Source organism: Monocercomonoides exilis (genome assembly GCF_001643675.1).
Source record: "Monocercomonoides exilis strain PA203 chromosome Unknown scaffold13-1861174, whole genome shotgun sequence".
NCBI classification, from domain to species: Eukaryota; Preaxostyla; order Oxymonadida; family Polymastigidae; genus Monocercomonoides; species Monocercomonoides exilis.
In genome coordinates this window covers 1,555,764-1,574,896 of record NW_027150558.1, presented here as the reverse complement: position 1 = coordinate 1,574,896, position 19,133 = coordinate 1,555,764, and the positions used below count along the sequence as shown (strand labels likewise).

Genomic DNA, 19,133 nt, shown 5'->3' with positions numbered 1-19,133 from the left:
TTTGATGTTTCCAACTTCGATCAAGAATATTTAACCAGTAAAATACTCTTATATTCATCTTCATCTTTTTCAACTGACTTCAACGAATCAATTATTTCGTCAAAAGATAACATCAATCACTCATTATCCTCAATGGAATTGCTTAAAAATACAGAATTTGATAAATTCATCATCAGAAGTGAAAATCAAATCCATGGAAACAACAGCGACCACCACCATTTTGGACTTCCTAATTTAAACAACACCTGTTACATAGCTTCAATTCTTCAATGTGTCGCATCTTCAATTCAGTTTCATCCACTTCAATATTATGAAAACAAAAGGGATAATTTATCATCATCGTTGGAGAGAATTTGTAACAATCTAAATGATCACGACTCAATTCCTGATCAGTGGAATCATGAAACAATTGATAAATGGGATCAACACTGCAATTATGGTCATCGTGAACAACAAAATGTAATTGATGCATTTCAACGATTCGAAAATTTATTTATTTTCAACGGATTGTGCGACGAAAACCATTTTGGACCAAAAATATCTCGTTTCACTCAGTGTTCAAAATGCAACCATATAAGTGAAGTTCAAGAAAATAGATCTTCAACATTCTTCATTAACAGTGGATCTGTCTTGAATGGATTGAATAAAGAACTTACCAGAGAGAATTTGTCAGAAAACAATTTGTACAAATGTTCAACTTACTATTCCTTATGTCCATCAAGTCGTTGGGCCAGATTCATTCTATTTCCCAAAGTTTTAGTATTAGCTCACATATGCACTCAATCAACAACGGCAGTACCTCAAGAATCAATTATATTCAAATACGATCCGGAAAAAGATAAGCTCAACGTTGTAAATGAAAACAGTTATTTGGATAATATGATGTATAACTCTGATCGGGATGCTGTGACAAAATATGTTCTTGTGGTACAAGGTTTAAATAAAAAAAATAGGAGAGAACTCAGGCCATAACATATCAATAGTTCGGAAAGATTCAAATGGTCAAAATAAATGGATTATCTGCAACGATTCTTTTGTGAATCATATTTCAAATGAAAACTTTTTCAATTCTTGGCTCATCGTTGCGAAAAATGGATATATGCCAGCCTTAACATTCTTTGCGAAAAAAGAAGATGACCATTCCAATATTTCCATTTTGAAGGGAGGAACAGACGAACATGACGCATAGAAGAAGAGAAGTTCATCAATATCTTTTGTTGAACTAAAAGGAGCAATTCAGAGAACAAAATATGGGTTTTCATTTTCATTTCAATCAACTTTGAAACCGCTTAATTATTTTTCTAAATCACATCGCAATCCACTTCCAATATTCTCACCGTACGAAAAACGCATAATATTTGTTCCAAAACCGATACTGTGGGAAAGCTTCACAAAGGAAACAAGCATCAATATTTCTTTATCACACTTTTACAACTTGACTACGCAATTTCAGAAAGCCAAACGAAGAACAGATCTTTGTGGGCTATGCCAAAAATTGGAACAATTGGAAAAGAAAAATGCTGCGTTGACAGAAGGAAAATGTTTGAACATAAATCAGTCAAAAACTTTGTATTTACTAAAACATCACAAAAAAATGGCTAAATGGCAGAGAGTACATTTTCGAAATACAGTATAAAATCTAACGGACAATGAGGTTATATGCCTGTTTGATTTCAAAGAAAAGTGGAAGCTTCCGATTCGAAGAAATCAACTGCAGCAAGAATTTTATGATTATTAACAGATTTCTCATTTTTCAGTTATCACTCTTCAAATGAACAGATCTGGCCTGTATAAAAAAACGTTTAACTTTCTTTCTAATTGTCTGAGCAACGATTATCGTTATGTCATTGAATGCATTGAATCTGTATTGACAAGATCTTATTTCAGCGAGGCAACATCATTCAAATTCTTCTGCGATACTGGATCGCACAATAGAAATCGGTTCGTGTTGCATTTCATCTTGTCAAACAAAACAAAGTTATTCAAAAATAAACGTTGTGAGCTCAACTTCTTTGTTGAGCATCATGGAAAGAATTTGGGCGACAGTGAGTTTAGCGTGTATGTTAATGCAATAAACAACAACATATCTTCAGAAACAATAACAACATTGCAAGATCTTCTGTTATTCTTTAACAATACAATAAAAACAAGTCAATCATTTTCTTTTTCTAAAAATGAAAAAACTTCAAATTGTTTTCATTCGAACTCGTATTCATCAGCTTGCGCAAATTGTGAATTTCATCAAAGATTTTTTGAGGAATATCAACCTTCAGAAAATAAATATTGGTCAGCGTTGAATGTTCTAAGAATGAAGGATTTTTTGTATTTTGAACGAAGTGGAACTTTGATCAGTGGATCTGCTGTCGGATTCGAACCGCAGCGCTCTCTTGTTCCTCTGGATGTGACTGAATCAAAGCTTTTAATTCAACAAGAAAGAAAAACTTTCAATTCAAAGTCAATTGACAGCAACACTCTTTTTGTTTCACAACAATTTCAGAATATTATTGAGCGAAGACTTGCACTTTTCAGAGATGGAACTTTTTCAATGCAATTTAATAATAACTTTGAATGTTCATCAACATAAGCTATTGCAATTGCACATGCCTTGCTGGAATCTTGTTTGAGTGATGTTCAATGCAACTTCGTTCATTTAATTAAATAATCCAGAATTATTTTATTCAGACTTGGATAAGAGGCGCTATTGCTTAGGGATGCAAAAAATGTTATCCAACATTTGTTGAGGATGAAAAAGAACTTTGGGGAAATGACTGTTCCATAAACTACTTAATTAAATATGTCCATCGACAAAGTTTCTCATAGAAAAAAGGTAAACACAAAGCATCAGTTTTCTTGTAATTGAAGAAAGACGAGATGAATTGCCTTTGGTTGAATTTCTATTAAATATTGTCTTTTCTTTTTGGGAAAAATGCAATGTTCAACTTTTTTCGATGGTGAAGATGTTAAAAATGAATACAACACAACAACATCTGATGATGAAGTGCACTTGTTGTAATTGTTCAAGAAGAGTTTAGCATAAACATTCATCGAGATACATGAACAATTTAAAAAATTTCATTCTCGCAAACCCTTTTGTTCAAGACTCTAAAAACCTTGAACAAATTCGTAAAATAAACGGAACTTTCACCTCCTAGTATTCCTCCATTGACTTTCGCAAATAATTAAAATGATAAGAGCCAAAATTTAAAATGAAAGTGACCAGCTTCTCCGCAATGTAACAAATACACTTATCTTTGAATTTCATATTGTGTTGTGACCGATCCCAACTTTCCAAACACTCAGCTGCGCTCTTGTCTAACTATGCAGAATAACCGAAGGCGAAATCAGAAAATATAAATCGAATTTACTCATTGTCCTCCATCTCCAAATAATTGAAATATTCTTTTCCCCAGCACTGATTGTCTTCTTTTAACTCCCATATCTCAAACAAGGCATGTTAAAGTTGAGCTCAGCTACGTCATGCTCGCTCATGATTCAGACAGCAATGTCTTGCAATGGCGCAAAAGAACTTATCCTTTTCTAATAGCTTTTATCATCTTCACATATCCCAGCCGATTATTCATTTTCCTCTTCGCATAGCCACAACAACTTTTCCATTCGCATTTTCATATAAACTTTTCTGTTTTGCATTTGCTTCTCTCTTTATCATCTCCATGTAATACAGAGCACACATAATACGAAACTGATTTTTGAAAAAATTAATATAAAACTGAACAAAAATTGGTGAAGGCACACCTCAAAATTCAAATGTTCCATCACTTTTTTGTGACAGAAAGCTCATAACAAAGGCACTTGGTGTTTTTTATTGAAAAAAACCAATAACTCTTTTATTATCTTGTGAATAAATGAATTTATTAATCAGCATTGAAGATCATTTATTCTGTTTAGAAAAAATGAAGATGAGAAAAAATAAACATTAAATAAAGAAAGGAATGATTCAAGAAATAATAATCAAATTGAAAGATATCATATTTCTTCAATTTTTCAGAACAAACAATACATAAATGCAAAGAATAAGATTTTCATCTTAATAAATAGAATTTCCAAACTGCAATAAACCTCTTCTATCAAATATTTAGAAAAAGTCAAATTTCAACGATTTCGTTTTTGAAAGCGTCTTTCCCAGAGAAATTGATCCGTTGAAAATAAATGAAATGTTTTTTTATATTGAAAGATGTTATCCATGAATTAACAAATTGATCTTTAAAAAAATAAAACACAAATAGTGTCCATTCAATGTTTTTTCAAAAACAAAAACTCTGCATACTTTTTTAAACTGGAAAAAAAATAAAGACACAGTTTAGAGATTCTTTAAGAATTCGAATGAATTTCGCTTCCTGTTCGTTTGAATGTGTTCACATGTGCAATGTTTTCCATCCGTCTTGTGGCTGCAGATTTTCTTTTCATTGATTGTGCTTATTTCTTTTTGAAAAACATTCGTAATTTGGAAATGATGAAACATAAATTTATTCACAAACCACTTTTGTATAAGTTGAAATATAAGTCGATTCTATTCAAATTGATATTTATAAGGTTTTGGTTTCGATTGTGTTATGGAGAAATATGGATGAAACTTATTTGAAAACAAATTTTATAATGAGGTTGTTTTGGTTTATTCAAAATATAGTTGGCTCAATAAAAATACGTTAAATGAAGTTTCATTTATATTATTCAAGTATTTCAAATAAAAGAAATAAAATTGAGCTCATTATTAAAACATTTAATTTGAAGAGACGATTTTAATGATCCCATAAAGAATCACACAAATAAAATATCTTATCATAATTCAAAACTCATTCAATGACAACAATGCCGATTTGTTTCCTGGAGAGTTTGACAATTTTAAAAGGTCACATTTCTTCGCGAGGAAGTGGAGACTGTTTTCGATAACATTTGTCATAACATTATCACTGCACATTGCAATGAATCTGCATGTGTATTTATTTTTTCCAGTCTTAAGCGCATGATAGGTGATCGTCGACATTCGCATTCTTTTGAATCGCTTTTATCATTGCTTTTTTGAAGAATAACTATTATTGTTCATTCTTTTTTAACATCAAAGAATCATTGTTTTCTATTTTTCACTCTCTCCAAATGATAGAGTTATTTCATATTTCATTTCATCGTTTGAAAAAGAGAATACCAAAATATTGAAAATACTCTCATCTTTATGTAAAACAGAATAGAATAATCAGGTGAAAAATTTTCTGATATTTGTGAGTATTTGATGAAAACACAACATGGTCAATTATATTCCAAATTTTCAAATTGGACTTGTTTAATTTGGAAGGAAGGCTGATTGTTTATTTTCACTTGATAATGAATGCAAGTGTCAAAGTCGGACAATGAAAATGTTTGATTTTGAATAACATAAAACTACGTGCAAATGCGAAGGCGTTGAAGCTTGCTTTTGAGCGAGATTGTTGAGAAAGCACTTCATGATGCTGAACTTCAGATGGAGAATGTGGTTCTATCGCCCGCAGAGATTGAATTGAAGGTGAAGGAAGATGAGAAGAGAATGATGAAGAAGGATGAAATGGAGTGAAAGGAAGTTATCGCATAGAGCGCAGGGAGTTTATGGAAAGAATCAAAGAGAAACAGAGAAAGCAAAAAGAAGCCATTGCATCTCAAGTTCTGGAAACTCTTGGAATGGGAAGGCATTTGTTAATGAAAGAAGGGGCAGATGAAACAAAAGTATCTGGTTTGCTCTAAACCTCAGAATGTGATTTGCGCAGAGCTTCGTGGATTCACTGAATTCAACAAGAGATTTGAATCGCATAAAACAGAGGGGATTAAGAAGAAGCAGATAAGTCTTAAAGGATATCTGTTGAAGCAATTACAGAAGGACTGAGATAATGTGAGAAGTTTTAAAAGACGAAGATGAATACTTGATGTTGATGAGGAACAAGAAAAAGATGATAGAGATATTGAGAGAGCTTTGGAAACGAGAAAAAAAGGAAGATGAATAAAAAAAAAAGGCTTGAAAGAAAGAGAACAAGAGAGATTGAAAGAAACTGAATCGATTATGTTATTGAATATTTGAATCAGACAACAGTCAGTGTGAAATGTTTATGTTTTCTTTTTTAAACTTCAGTTCAAAAATGTTTGAGTTAACTTCAATTTTATTTCCTAACCAATAATCCAATTATTGAAGCTAGAGACTAATGAATGCTCGTTTATCTTCAAGATGATTTCATCCAATTCTATTCAAAGCTACTGCAGTTGCTCAATACACTTCTCCTCCAGCTTGCTTGCATCACCTCCAGCTTTTTCTGGATCCATTGTCTTGCCAGAAATGTCTTTCACATTCTTTGGATGATTGTTGCTTCTTTTCTTTTCAGTGATTTTTTATGATATCTTAACCTTGTCGACCACATCATTACCACTATTTTTGTGAAAGTTTCTGCTTAAGCTTCTCTCTTTCCTTGTATGAAACATTTGCCAGGCTGCCTCAGATACGCTATCACTGCTTCGATGTTCAAAAGACATCTCAACATTTGCTCTTCTTTCTGATGCGCATGTTCAATTCAAATGGATTAATGAGTAGTTGGTAGTGATTGTTGTTGAGAAAAAGCGGATGAAGATGAGGAAGCAGATGAAGAGACTGTTGTGTGGTAAAAGAGGAGGAATAAGAAGTTAAAGTACTTGGTGATGAAAGCACAAACCATTCGATAAGAACAAAATAAGCAGCTTCTTTCCATTTGCAAAAAGAAAATCTTCAGAATAGTCTTCAGCCCTGTTTTCGAATTGAATCAGCATCTCCTTGATTCTTAGACAGCAATCTTTGTAAATGTGAAAACAGAAGACTCAAATTCCGGATTAAAAATAATTGTTTTGTTCTTTTCACAACGATGTGATGATGTTGGAGCTCATTCATAAGTGCAACATATCCTCGTTGCTGAACAGGTTCTGTTTCTGTTTGAGACAACTTTTCTTGGTACTTTGTTCCTCATTATCTTTATGTTTTTTTTCTTTTTGTTCTTCAAAAATATGGGAATTATCATTTGATAATGTCAAAAAGACCTCTCTGCTCTTTCATTTGTTATTTCTTTCGATGCTGATTGATGGGTGTGTATTACTGATGTTAATTATTCTCTTGTTTGCTCCACATGAGTTCATTTTCTTTCATATTGCTTTTGTTCAATCTTTGTTGTTTCTCCTGATTTATTGACATGTTTAGAGACTTCTCGATAAAATTGATGATGACTTTCACCAAAATTTTTCAAATCAAAAATGAAAACCAGCACTTCAACTTAAAAAATTTTCAAATATAGGGTATTTCAATTAATGTTAATTTTTTCAAACTGGAAAAAATAAAACATTCTAAAACTTTCAATGTTCCTTCAAACCGGAAAGAATAAATGAAAGAGTTTTTGATTGAAAAGAATCAAACATTTTCATATTTTCTTTCACTCACTGAAATCATTACTTAACAATAACTTATTTGTGCACAAGGATAGAAATCAAAGAAAAATATTATCATTCATTAAACATGAGAAACAATTTAAAAAACAAACAAATGATTCATCAAAATGATTCAGCTTGTTAATGGAAGCGTCAAGTGCTACAAAAAACCAAAATAAATGCATTTATTCCGCTTTCATAAGGCTGTAACAATGCAAAAGAAAATTGAACAAAAAGTTAGTGAAACAAAAATTAGAAAATTTCATTCAACGAATGATAACAATTCGATAACAGTAATATTGACAGTGAAGTTTTCGACAGCCCGATAGTTTAATCCTGCCACTTGTTTCGAAAAAATGCAGTTTCTCGATTATTCCGAAACATTGAAAAAAAACACGAAAAATAATAAATTAACTGCAACACTGAAATTAAATAAGGAATTGATCATAAACACTTTGAAATGTTTTTAAAGAACAGGAGAGATGATGGAATTGTTTGAAATAAAAAAATATTTCATAATGGGATATTTTGTAAAAAAATAAACTGTTGTCAAACTTTGACTAACAAACAAAAACACTAAAAAAAATAAAAAATATCATTTATTTATGATGATGGCGATAATAATTATAATAATAACGATAATTATAATTTTTTATTTTTTATTTTTTATTTTTTATTTTTTATTTTTTATTTTTTATTTTTTATTTTTTATTTTTAATTTTATATTTTATATTTTATTTTATTTTATTTATTTAATTATTATTTATTTTTTTTTTAGCGACGTACGAGACAAAAAATGATTTGTCAGGTCAGACAGCCTTAATTGAAACATAACATTTTATAGTGAATTTTCATATGTTATATTTAAAATCAATAAAAAATGATTGATCAAAAGATCTCATTACAATATGATTCAAGTTAAAATTCAAGTTATATTCAATATAATCAAATAAAATATGCATATTTCTTTACGTAATAGTGTGAAATTTGAAATTATTGAGAATGCTATACGTATGAATTGCATAAAAAATATTTCTTTTCAACTTTTTGTTTGTTCAATAAGATTAACAAACATCATGATGTTTTATTGAAATGACAACTTCGAAATACGTACAAATTGTATTTCATCAAAAAATATCTTTGTTTGTCTGCTGATTTTTTTATTTCATGATTATTGCATTTAACTATTTATTTTTTTTTTTGAAGGATTTCTTCATGAGATGGGACATAACTACGAGAATGCACAAAGATAGAAAATTTGAGAAATGAAAGAAATCATGGATGATATGAACGAAGAAGAATTCCAACATGTTTTCATGACTGAACAGTTCAATAAAATTCACAAAATGACAGAAAAAAAGTAAATTGGTTTGAAAAATTCCATTATGTTGTTGAAGCATATTGTTTATTGGAGGGAAATGAAAAATATTTGGTCCAATGGCTATGCATTTTTTTGATTGTTGTTATTATTGTTGAAAGTTAGTTTTGCGAAGATGATTGAAGAAGAAGATCAGAAAAAAGAAATGAAAATCGTGTCGTTGATCTTTGCGAATGCTATATTTCTCTTTGTCATGATTTCCCACCTGAATTGTTATCGATCTGTGTGCCTTGCCTTCTAAAAGTTGCGTTGAATAAAGAGGAAAACAAGGAGACTGAGAAAGAAGCGGAAATAGCATTGTTGGGTTTGACAACTTTTGGACTAATAGTATGAAAACTATTTTTTTTTTTTGATGTTTTTAATTTTTATCTTTGTTTATTTGAAAGTCCATCCAACAAAAAATTTATCTGAATGAAATCAAAGAAATCATCAAATATCATCAAGAGAATCACATTCTCACAAGACTTGCTTATCAATCGGCTTGGGACTTTTTGATTTGCAGATTGAAAGCTGACGAAAGCTTGGAAGAAGTGATGATGAAAGAACTGCATTTTGTAAGAGAGGCAGCAGGAGAAATCGAAGATCTGTCAAAGTGTGTGGATTGAGAGAGAAAAGTAGAGGAAATGGGAAAAGAAGAAGTGAAAGAAGTACTTATAATCGGGAGATGGTTCGATGCAATTGATATGTTCTTATACTCATACACATTGTGGAACGAAGAACTTGCTGGACTAATCGACAGCATTGTTCAGATATTTGGAGCAGCGAAGAATAATCACAGAGAAAATTGTCACAAGTGCATTTATTTCTTTAGAAATGCAGCAGAAGGCAAAAATGTGTATGTCGAAGACTTGTTCAAAGGAGGAGCTATTGATGCTGTTTTGGAGGAAATGAATCAATCGACGTTGAATGAAGGAGTGACATATAAAAGCGTTCACTTCTTTTTGAATATTTCAAAGCGACTGAAAGAAAAGGAGCAGGATGAAATGGAAGAAGCAAAAAGAAAGGCAACGAAAAAAAAGATATTTGAAAAGATGGAAGAAGAAAGATATGAAGATATCATCACAAGCTTTCATGAAATATATGATTCTCTTTAAAGATAATATTTTGATGATAATTTTTCTTTGAACACTTCATATTATTTTGCATTCGTTTAAATCAAAAGAGCTTTTTCTGTTTCAAACTTTTCAGAAATTGGATTTGTTCAGCCAGAAAAAGAAAGGAAACAGAAGAAGAAGAAAAAGAAGAAGAAGAAGAAGAAGAAGAAGAAGAGAGGAGGAAATTTATAGATAGCCGAAAAGAATCTTTTTCATCAATAATGTCAATTCCAGTTCATTCGTTCTTCTACACCTTTTTTTTCACCTTCTTTTTCTTCCTCTTCTTTTTCTTCCTCTTCCTCTTCTTCTTCTCCTTCTCTTTTTTCTCCTTCTCCTTCTCCTTCTCCTTCTCCTCGTCCTCCTCCTCCTCCTCCTTCATCATCATCATCTTCTTCTTCTTCTTCTTCTTTTACTTCTTCTTCTTCTGTTAAGCGAAATAGTCTATCAACAATTTATATTATATTTCCTAACTCAATCAAATTCTGCAAATTTTAATTTCAATTCACTTTTCTTAAATAACCAATAAAGATAAAGAACTTTATGACCATCTTTGGGAAATTTTAACTTTGGGATTTTTTTGCACTTTGTTTTTTCAATTTTATTCAATTGCTTTGTTGCATTTTGAAGTTATGGGGGGAAAAATATTTAATTAAAGATTCAAACGACTGTTTGTTTTCTATTCTGTGAAATGGCAAAAAAAGAAAAAATAAAATTTTGAGTTACAAAATAAACAACATCTCATTTACTCAAACATTCATAAAATATTCATATAAGTCTTCAGTCAGCATATAAGGAAAATATAATCTGTTATGATACACCAAAAATAATTCAATTTCGAAAAAAAATAATTCGATTTCGGAATTAATAATTCGAAATCGAAAGTACCTAAATTTTCTCAAATAAATTCTATGTTCATAATATTGCGATTGAAATAGTTATATTATGTTATTTTTTGAGGTTCTTTTCAAAAAAAAAAAAAAAAAAATACAAATTTATTTTAAAGTTTGTTTTTGATTATTCATTGACAGATTGGTTGAAAGGAATGTTAATATTGTTTTCAAAAAAAATTTAAGTGAAGAAAAGAAAACAATAAAAAGAAAAACTTCACTCATTCATTCAAAAATGCAAAAAATACAGAAACAAAAAAAAAGCAATTTGTTAGTCAACATTCATATCGTTATTTTTTTCATTTTCATGAATTGTTTCCTGTGAAGAATTTGAGTCAGGAACCTCAATCACAGAAGAAGGAAGTTCAGGGTCTTTATGAGAAGAGAAATGTGCATTAACTTGTTCAAAGCTGTGATGAACGTTACAAGGAGATACAGCAGAAGAAGCAGAAGCAGATGCAGATGAACAAGGTACAATTTGGTTATCTTCTAGTTCGTCAGTAATATACTCAATTCGTATTTCTCCAGAATCCAGTCTTTGAAAGTGGAATACTTCACTCAAATCCTTTCCCTGTTGCGCCAAAGGAAGATAGTGGCATTTAACCAAATTTATACATCTGGAGACTTCCTTTCTTGAAATTGTTTCCAGTGATTTGCTTAAATGCGTAATCAGTTGTTCACTTGTTCGAACGGTTGTTGGAATTGTCAAACGTGATTTCCATATGCCAAATACATATTCAATAGGATTCAACTCACAGCTGTTTGGAGCAGTGTAAAGAACTTCGTAATTCTTTGATGATATTAAATCAGTCACTTCTTTTGTTTTGTGCAATCCCACATTATCCATCACGAAAACGCAAGAATTTTTTTCGAATATTTGTAACTTTTCCATTAGCGATAGCAAGAACACTCGAAAGCTTTGATCGTTAACGGTTCCGTCTGCAAATGTCACGTGGGTAATACCGAAGAATTCGCTAATAGCTGTGATTGCTGTTACCGTTTCCACTTTTGTTTTATCTCTGTACTGAATGCATCTCTGACCCACTGGAGAGCGTCCTTCTGTTTGTAGTTCAAGCGATTTAAATCCAGTCTCATCGATGTAAATTATCATTTTTCCACCAACTTGCTTTTGAAGAAATCTTTGCACGTATTCTTTCCTGAGTTGCATTGTGTTTTCATCTGCCCTTTTATTTTCATATTTTCTTAATCTTTTAACTGAGAACACCTGACATTCATGCTCTTCCATTTTTTTTTGATTTCAAGTTCTTTGCAATCGCTGAAGCTGATGGCTCTGATGTGCAAACATCTGCAACTGAACTTGCCAAATCTTTTGCTGTAACCGTTGGTTTTCGTAATATTATTTCTGCCATTTTTTTAGATGCCTCTTTTGTTATTTTTTCGTGGACCTTTCCTCCTCGCTGTTTTGGAGGCTCTTCTTCGTGCACAATTTTTGAAACTGTTGATATGCTAACATTGTATTTTTCCGACAATTCTGCTAGAGTTTTCCCTTCCTGCTTGTCTGCTTTCAGTAAGTTCCTCATGTTATTCGGTAGCATGTTGTACTTTTTTTTCTCTTTTGCATTGATCTTTGGCACCACAGCTTTTTTCTGGCGTCCTCGCTTCCTTTTTGTTTTTGTAACTTCACATTCAACAAGTTGCAAGCAATCATCTGGAATATTTGTAGGTTCATGTTCTTTTGCAGGTGGTATTTGCCTTTTTTTTTCTTCAATGACTTCTTCTAATTCTTGCGAAGATCTTTTAAGTTTTGAGTTAATTTTATCAGTTGTGTAATGAAAGGCTGATTCCTGTAATCTTTGATCCAACTCTTCAATAGTGTGCTTTTCCTTTTCGTAAATTTGGCTCATATGTAATTTTTCTTCATTCCCATTAATTAGAAATTCAAATATAGTAATTAATTTTCCATATTGATATTAAACTGTAAATTGCTCAGTAGTTGTAATTCTTCACTGAAAATTTTTTGACATGAATTTGTGGGATTTACTCGCCATGTAACCCACCAGTTTCTTATGAAAGTCAAATGGAGGAGAAACCCCCCATTCTCCCCCCCCCCCCCCCCCCATAAGAAACAGGTTTCATGTCAAAATACATTTATTTGTGTATATGGGTCATTATTTTTCATATCGTAACTTTGTTCGAAGAAAGATCTTTTTTTAAGTAATTGTGGTATGAAATGAAAAAAAGCAAAAAACATATGTTAAAACCGCATTAAAAAAGAATCGTGATTGAATTTTTGAAAATCAGAGAGTTAGAGAATAATTTGAAAATTCCATTATAACATTAATTTATTAAGCAATTTTTTACATATAAATTATTTGATATTGCAACATCAAACAAATCCAATTATTGTAGGGTGGTTTTTTTATCCGGACATTTTTTTTTATCCGGACAAAATTTTTAATTATGAATTATTTCTTCCCACTTTTTGGATATTTTATCATATTTTTGATATATAAGGAAAAGTCACTAATTAGAATTTCAGATTAAATTACTATACCTAATCTCTGATGGGGGGGGAGATGGGGGGGTTAGCTCCTCCATCTCTGATTAGTGCCTCCCCTGAGGAGATTAGGAAATAGCAAGGGGTATTACTAAGTTAGAATTTAATCGAAAAAAATTTTTTTAAATTTTTTTCATTTCAAAAAAATTTTTTTAAAAAAATTAAAAAATGATCATAACCAAAAAATTTTTAAAAATGAGTGTTATCAAAAACAAAACAGAACAAGGATTGATAAACATTAGAAATCAAATGATGTCATTTGGTTATAGGCAAATAGAAAATCGTTTAGAGCGGATTGCGACAATTATTTTGGATGGAAAGGCGAGGATAGTGGACGCAGCGAATCTTCACGAGTTCAGCCGTTCGGCCATTAACAGAGCAATAACAGCTTTGGAAAATAAAAGAAAAGTCGGCAAAATTGGTCACCCAGAGTTACTAACTGATGAAGAAAAAAAAACAGTTGAAGATGTTATTCGTTGCGAAAGTTCAAGTGGAGTGAGCATTTCTGTTTCTCAAATGAAACAATTAGTTTGCTTATTCATTCATAATCAATTTTATTTTTATTTTTATCTTATAATAGATGGAATCTGTTATTTATGATAGACAAAAAAACCTATTCGAAGAAGAAAAGGAAGAAGTTGAAATTTCTAAGTCATCGCCCTACTCATTCATTAAAAGAAATCCACACCTTAAAGTTTCCCTTCCAAGAAACGTTGATATTCAACGATTAGCTGTTTCAAATAAACAAACCCTCCAGCCTTTCTACGAACTTCTTCAACATCTTCATAATACTTACAAATATTCTTCTTCTTTGATTTTTAACACAGACGAATCTTCTCTACGCCTCTCAGATACCACCAAAAAGCTTGTTGTACATCCTTCAGATTCACCAGCTGGGTTCAACAAAACACCTATGAACATGCCAAACACCACGTTGTGCGTTGCTGCTGCTGCAGACGGTTATTCTTTAAAAAGCATTGTTTTATGGCCTTCAAAGAAGATTCCATCCGAACTGCTAGCGATGCTCAGCTCAACAATAAGCATTTGGGAGGACAACGATGGCTGGATGACCGACGCAATATTTAGAAGATATGCAGAAGATGTTCTCCTTCCAGGAATCGTGGAAAGACGAACTCTTTTGAACAAAGATGAAGAAAGATGCCTTCTTCTATTAGACTCTCATCCATCGAGAGCTCAGCCCGATATTTGGCAAAAATTCGCTGATGCCTCCATCGACGTGGTGACTTTCATCCCCCACAGCACACACCTCACCCAGCCTCTCGACCGAGGAGTATTTGCCGTCTTCAAAAAATGCTTTAACACAAAATATGTCGTTCCTTCTTCTTCATCTGTCTCTCTTCGAAGAAAAGCAATTGCAGATGCCCTTCCTCAGGCTCTGCAAACAGCATTATTGCCTGAAACAATTGTTTCTTCGTTTGTCAAAAGTGGAGTGTTATCAAACCAATGGCATGCTGTTCTTTCCACTTTACCTGATGAGCCTTCTGTCACATTGAAGAAAAAGAACCATAGATTTGATTTTCATGGAAAAATTATAACCGACCAAGATTTTTTGGATGAATGGAGAAATCAGAAGAAAATGAAAGAAGAGAAGATAATGAATGATGATAATGAAAAAACTGTGGAAAAAAAATTGTTTGAGGATGAAAAACCAAAGAAAAGGAAAATTCCACGAAAAAAAGTTTTTTTTGATGATAATTCTGGAGATGAAAGAAAACAAGAAAATTCCAGAAAAATAATCAAGAGAGAGTTGATTGATTATATTTATTACTAGTGAACTTTTTTTTAAGAAACAAACATGCTACAGTAAAATAAAATTTTTTTTATTTTTTCATTCCCATATAAAAAAATATCCGGATAAAAAAACCACCCTATGAAAATAATTAAAATTTGAGTCTGATTCAATGAAATAACTTTATTATTATTTTTTATGAACTATCATATGAATATATTAATATATATATTTTATTAAATTTGATTGGAAATTGAAAGGTTTCTTGTTTTTTTATATATTTTATTTTATGCTTTATTATAGTCATGAACGATGTTCATTTTATTTATAGCGATTTGATAAGTTTCAAGCGAATTAATGTTTATTATACTTCTTTCCTACAAGAAGCAGATAAAAATCAAAGAATAGATATTAAATATACTTTTTAAGGTATGTTATTGATAGACTTTTGTGAAATTAAGAAAGAAAATGAGCACGGAGGAGGAAATATATTTATAAACTGCCATTATTATTTTTATCTTTTTTTTCATATTTCTTCGTTCCAAACATTAAACATAATTTAAATTTTCTATTATTTTAATGGCTTTGAGATGTGCACTTCATTTGTCATCGAGAAGAACATATATGAGTCTGAATTATAAAGAGATCTTTTCCTTATTTGAGAAGTTTGATGGAAGAGCTTCAAAAATGAAATTCATCAATTCTATATTACAAAAAATTTAAGATTTGTTTTATCAATTGCAATTTTCCTGTTTCCATTAATCAATGAACATGTGAAATGAAGAAAAAAAGATAAAACATACAAAAAAAGTTTAGAAAAATATGAAAAATATATGAAAGTCAAAAAGAATCAGTCTAATTGCTAAGTTTCATTTTATTCACAAACATTGTGCAAAATTTTTGTTTCTATTCAATCTGCTCCAGAAAGCTGAAAAGTTGATAAAAAAACCCTCCTCCATCGTCACTTGCTTCACATTTCTGGAATTTGCACACACTAACCCTGTGTCACAAAGAAATTGAATAGGCATGCATCCCTCCTCCGTAATTATTTTGTGTTGTACAAGCATTGAACGAGTTGTTCTCTATCTTAACTGAATTAATAGAAGCACACAAAATTCCTCCACCACAACAATATGCAGTACAGTCATTGAATGAACAGTGGTTTGCTGAAAGTGTTCCTGACGCAAGATTATACATGTAAATTGCTCCTCAACTTGATATTCCATCTGAAAAAGAAGCTCCTGTTCCAGTTGTTCTCGATCCGTTCCACTCGCACCATGTGAACGAATTCGCCCCATTGTCTGCTATTTGTTGTCTCGCTTGTTTCGATGGATTCCCTTCACTCCCGCTGATTGCAACATTCTGTGATCGATAGCATCCGACAAATGACGTGTTCGCTGAGCAGCCCTTCGTCTTCGTTGTCTGCCTGGAAGGCAGAAGATTTTATAAAAGTGAATTGATCATAGATGAAGAATCTTGCTGTTTAGCTGAGATGTTGAAAAAGATCAAATTAGAGTGCAATCCAAGAGGTATAAGGGAAGATGAGAAAAATGGAACTGGTGAAATGCAATTTGAAGAGAAATGCTACTCACTCACCAATACACTCCCTCCTCCTTCGCATTCTTCTTCCTCTTCCTTTTCCCCCTCCTATTCCTCCTCCTTCTCTTTCGCTTCTCGTCTGTCCCATCCTCTCTTTCTCTTCCCCATCTCTTCAAAAAATGTTTCTCATAACTCCATATAATTCGACAACCCTTTTCCTTCCTCTTTCTGTTGCTCAAAAAAAGAATCTTGTAAAAAAGTTTGTTAAAGCTCCTTTTCTCTGCCAATACTGTATAGTTACAATTATACTATAAATCTCTTTCCCAAGCTGATTCAGCTCATTGCCCTTCAATCGCCATCTTCTGCTATTTTTCCAAATCCGCTCGAACGCCAGCACTTCCAAGTTCCTTGTTCCCTCCTTGCTGTTGATCGCCCATGCTGAAATTCTAATATTGGAAGATAAATAAAATATGAAAATATGAAAATATCATTAAAATAGAAATTGTAAATGTTATTTTTTTCAACATAATTGTATCATTTTTTGAAGGGAAAAATCAATCAATCTGATAAAATAAATGCAAACCATTTGTATTTTTGCATTTTTCATTTACTGCCTCTTTTTTCTTTTCTCCCTCCGAAAAATCCCTCTCCATATTCTTCTTTTCCTTTCTCTCTTGAGTCTCTTGCTTTTCTCAGCATTCTCCTTCTATCATCCACAGCCAGCCAACAATGCTCACTCCCATTGCTCACGCTTCATCCAGCTCTTTCCCACCCCTCCAAACTCCATCCACCAACCACCACAACAAAATACCCCACTAAAGTCCCATCCCCACCAAAACCTGCCGACATTCAAAAAATCATCCTCAATGCTCCATCCTTATCTAACAGCAGCACATTCCTTGCCTCATCATACTCTGCCTCCTTTTCCTCCTCCCTCGTCTCTACCCACCTCGCTAAAATGCAAGCAACCACACAAACAACACCAATCACACCAGATGCTTCATCTCATTTATTATAGCAGCTTTCGACAGCATCTGAGAATCGCACTGCTCCAGAACAAGAAATAACAGCAGAAGAAGAAGAAGAAGAAGGCGCTTGAATATGTCGAGTTGAATGAAACAAGTATCGAATGAGTGAAGAGTTGCAGCCACTGAAACTGCTTCTGTTCATCAAAGGCCTCACAAGCCGTAAATCATTGTTCTTTTTGCTGGCGGGCACATCGCTCAAAAATTCGTCTGCTTCTCCGCTACACAAAAAAGGAGCACAAAAAGAAATGGATTGTCCGACCAAAAAAGTCATAGCTGCATCAGCAGAAGAAGCAGTGGATGAAGACAACGAAGGCGATGAGAACGATGAAAAAGGTGAAGGGGACAAGGAGGAGGAGGAAGAGGAGGAAGAGGAGGAAGAAGAAGAAGAAGTTGATGATGATGAAGAGGAAGAGGAAGAATACGATGGCGATGATGATAAAGACATCAACGAACGTGGTGGCATCGCCTGTTTTGTCTCTTCGGGATTAAGTCCGAGTGCTTCACAGCTCCTCCATTCCTTTGCTGCCATCCCTCCAAAGCTCCTCCTTTCCGTCGCTCTCTCACATGATCCATTCCTCCTTTTCCCTCTTTGATCCTCTTCCTGCTGCGGCAACGCCTTGCAGCATCTATCGGCGCATTGTCATCATTTTGCTTGGAATCGCTTCCGCTTTGCCTCCTTCTCCATTTCTCATTCAGCCTTCCCTCTTTATCTGCATCCCTTTCTTTCCCCGTCTAGTACTCAGAATGTTTTCAACCTCTTCTTCATCCATTTCTGCATCACATTTCTTGAAGGATGCTTACAAAACAAATAAAAATTCAAATCAGCAAACAATAAAATTACCAAACAAAATATTCAAATGAAAATAAAGAGACAAACATCTGACTGATAATTTCCACAACAATTATTCTCCCTTACTCACATTCTTCTTTAAAATGATTTCATTTCCTTTAAAATGTTCTGTAGCTCCATTTTTGGTGCACGTTCAACTTTCAATGTTATAGTTATTCTTTAACTTATCAAATCGCTATAAATAAAATGAACATCGTTCATGACTATAATAAAGCATAAAATAAAATATATAAAAAAACAAGAAACCTTTCAATTTCCAATCAAATTTAATAAAATATATATATTAATATATTCATATGATAGTTCATAAAAAATAATAATAAAGTTATTTCATTAAATCATACTTAAATTATTATCTTCTTTAAGCAATAACTGAACTTGCTGGGCATCGCGATGTCAAATTATTGTTATGTTAAAAATTCTTGTATAAATAAATGTTATAATGGTATTTTCAAGATTTTCTCAATTTCACTTATTTTTCAATAATTCCTTCGCTCTTCATTCACATTTCACTTATTAACACATATTTGAGTTTTTAATAACACACACCACAATTATTAAAAAAAGATCTTTCTTCGAACAAAGTTACGATATGAAAAATAATGACCCATATGAAAGAATTATAAATACAAAAAATGAAGTGAAAAATATAAATAGCGGGATGAAA

The 19,133-nt window shown here is 32.2% G+C and overlaps 5 protein-coding genes across 5 annotated transcripts; 2 read left to right on the top strand and 3 right to left on the bottom strand.

Moving 5' to 3' along the window:
• Positions 1 to 10,118: 10,118 nt before the first annotated feature.
• MONOS_6620 (uncharacterized protein) lies at positions 10,119 to 10,442 on the bottom strand (the record flags this gene model as incomplete). Its single annotated transcript, XM_067876863.1, has 2 exons — positions 10,119 to 10,318; positions 10,415 to 10,442. The coding sequence occupies 2 exons, from the start codon at positions 10,440 to 10,442 to the stop codon at positions 10,119 to 10,121; spliced, it is 228 nt and encodes a 75-aa protein (XP_067730943.1).
• A 610-nt stretch (positions 10,443 to 11,052) lies between these two features.
• On the bottom strand, positions 11,053 to 11,949 carry MONOS_6619 (putative DDE superfamily endonuclease; the record flags this gene model as incomplete). Its single annotated transcript, XM_067876861.1, has 1 exon — positions 11,053 to 11,949. One exon carries the CDS (start codon positions 11,947 to 11,949, stop codon positions 11,053 to 11,055), a length of 897 nt encoding a protein of 298 aa, XP_067730942.1.
• Positions 11,950 to 12,013: 64 nt separating this feature from the next.
• Positions 12,014 to 12,646, bottom strand: MONOS_6618 (uncharacterized protein; the record flags this gene model as incomplete). The annotated part of the gene is made up of 1 exon (XM_067876860.1): positions 12,014 to 12,646. The coding sequence occupies one exon, from the start codon at positions 12,644 to 12,646 to the stop codon at positions 12,014 to 12,016; it is 633 nt and encodes a 210-aa protein (XP_067730941.1).
• A 902-nt stretch (positions 12,647 to 13,548) lies between these two features.
• On the top strand, positions 13,549 to 15,091 carry MONOS_6617 (putative DDE superfamily endonuclease; the record flags this gene model as incomplete). The annotated part of the gene is made up of 2 exons (XM_067876859.1): positions 13,549 to 13,827; positions 13,880 to 15,091. 2 exons carry the CDS (start codon positions 13,549 to 13,551, stop codon positions 15,089 to 15,091), a joined length of 1,491 nt encoding a protein of 496 aa, XP_067730940.1.
• A 2,626-nt stretch (positions 15,092 to 17,717) lies between these two features.
• MONOS_6616 (putative Mterf domain-containing protein 2) lies at positions 17,718 to 18,209 on the top strand (the record flags this gene model as incomplete). Its single annotated transcript, XM_067876858.1, has 1 exon — positions 17,718 to 18,209. The coding sequence occupies one exon, from the start codon at positions 17,718 to 17,720 to the stop codon at positions 18,207 to 18,209; it is 492 nt and encodes a 163-aa protein (XP_067730939.1).
• Positions 18,210 to 19,133: the final 924 nt, after the last annotated feature.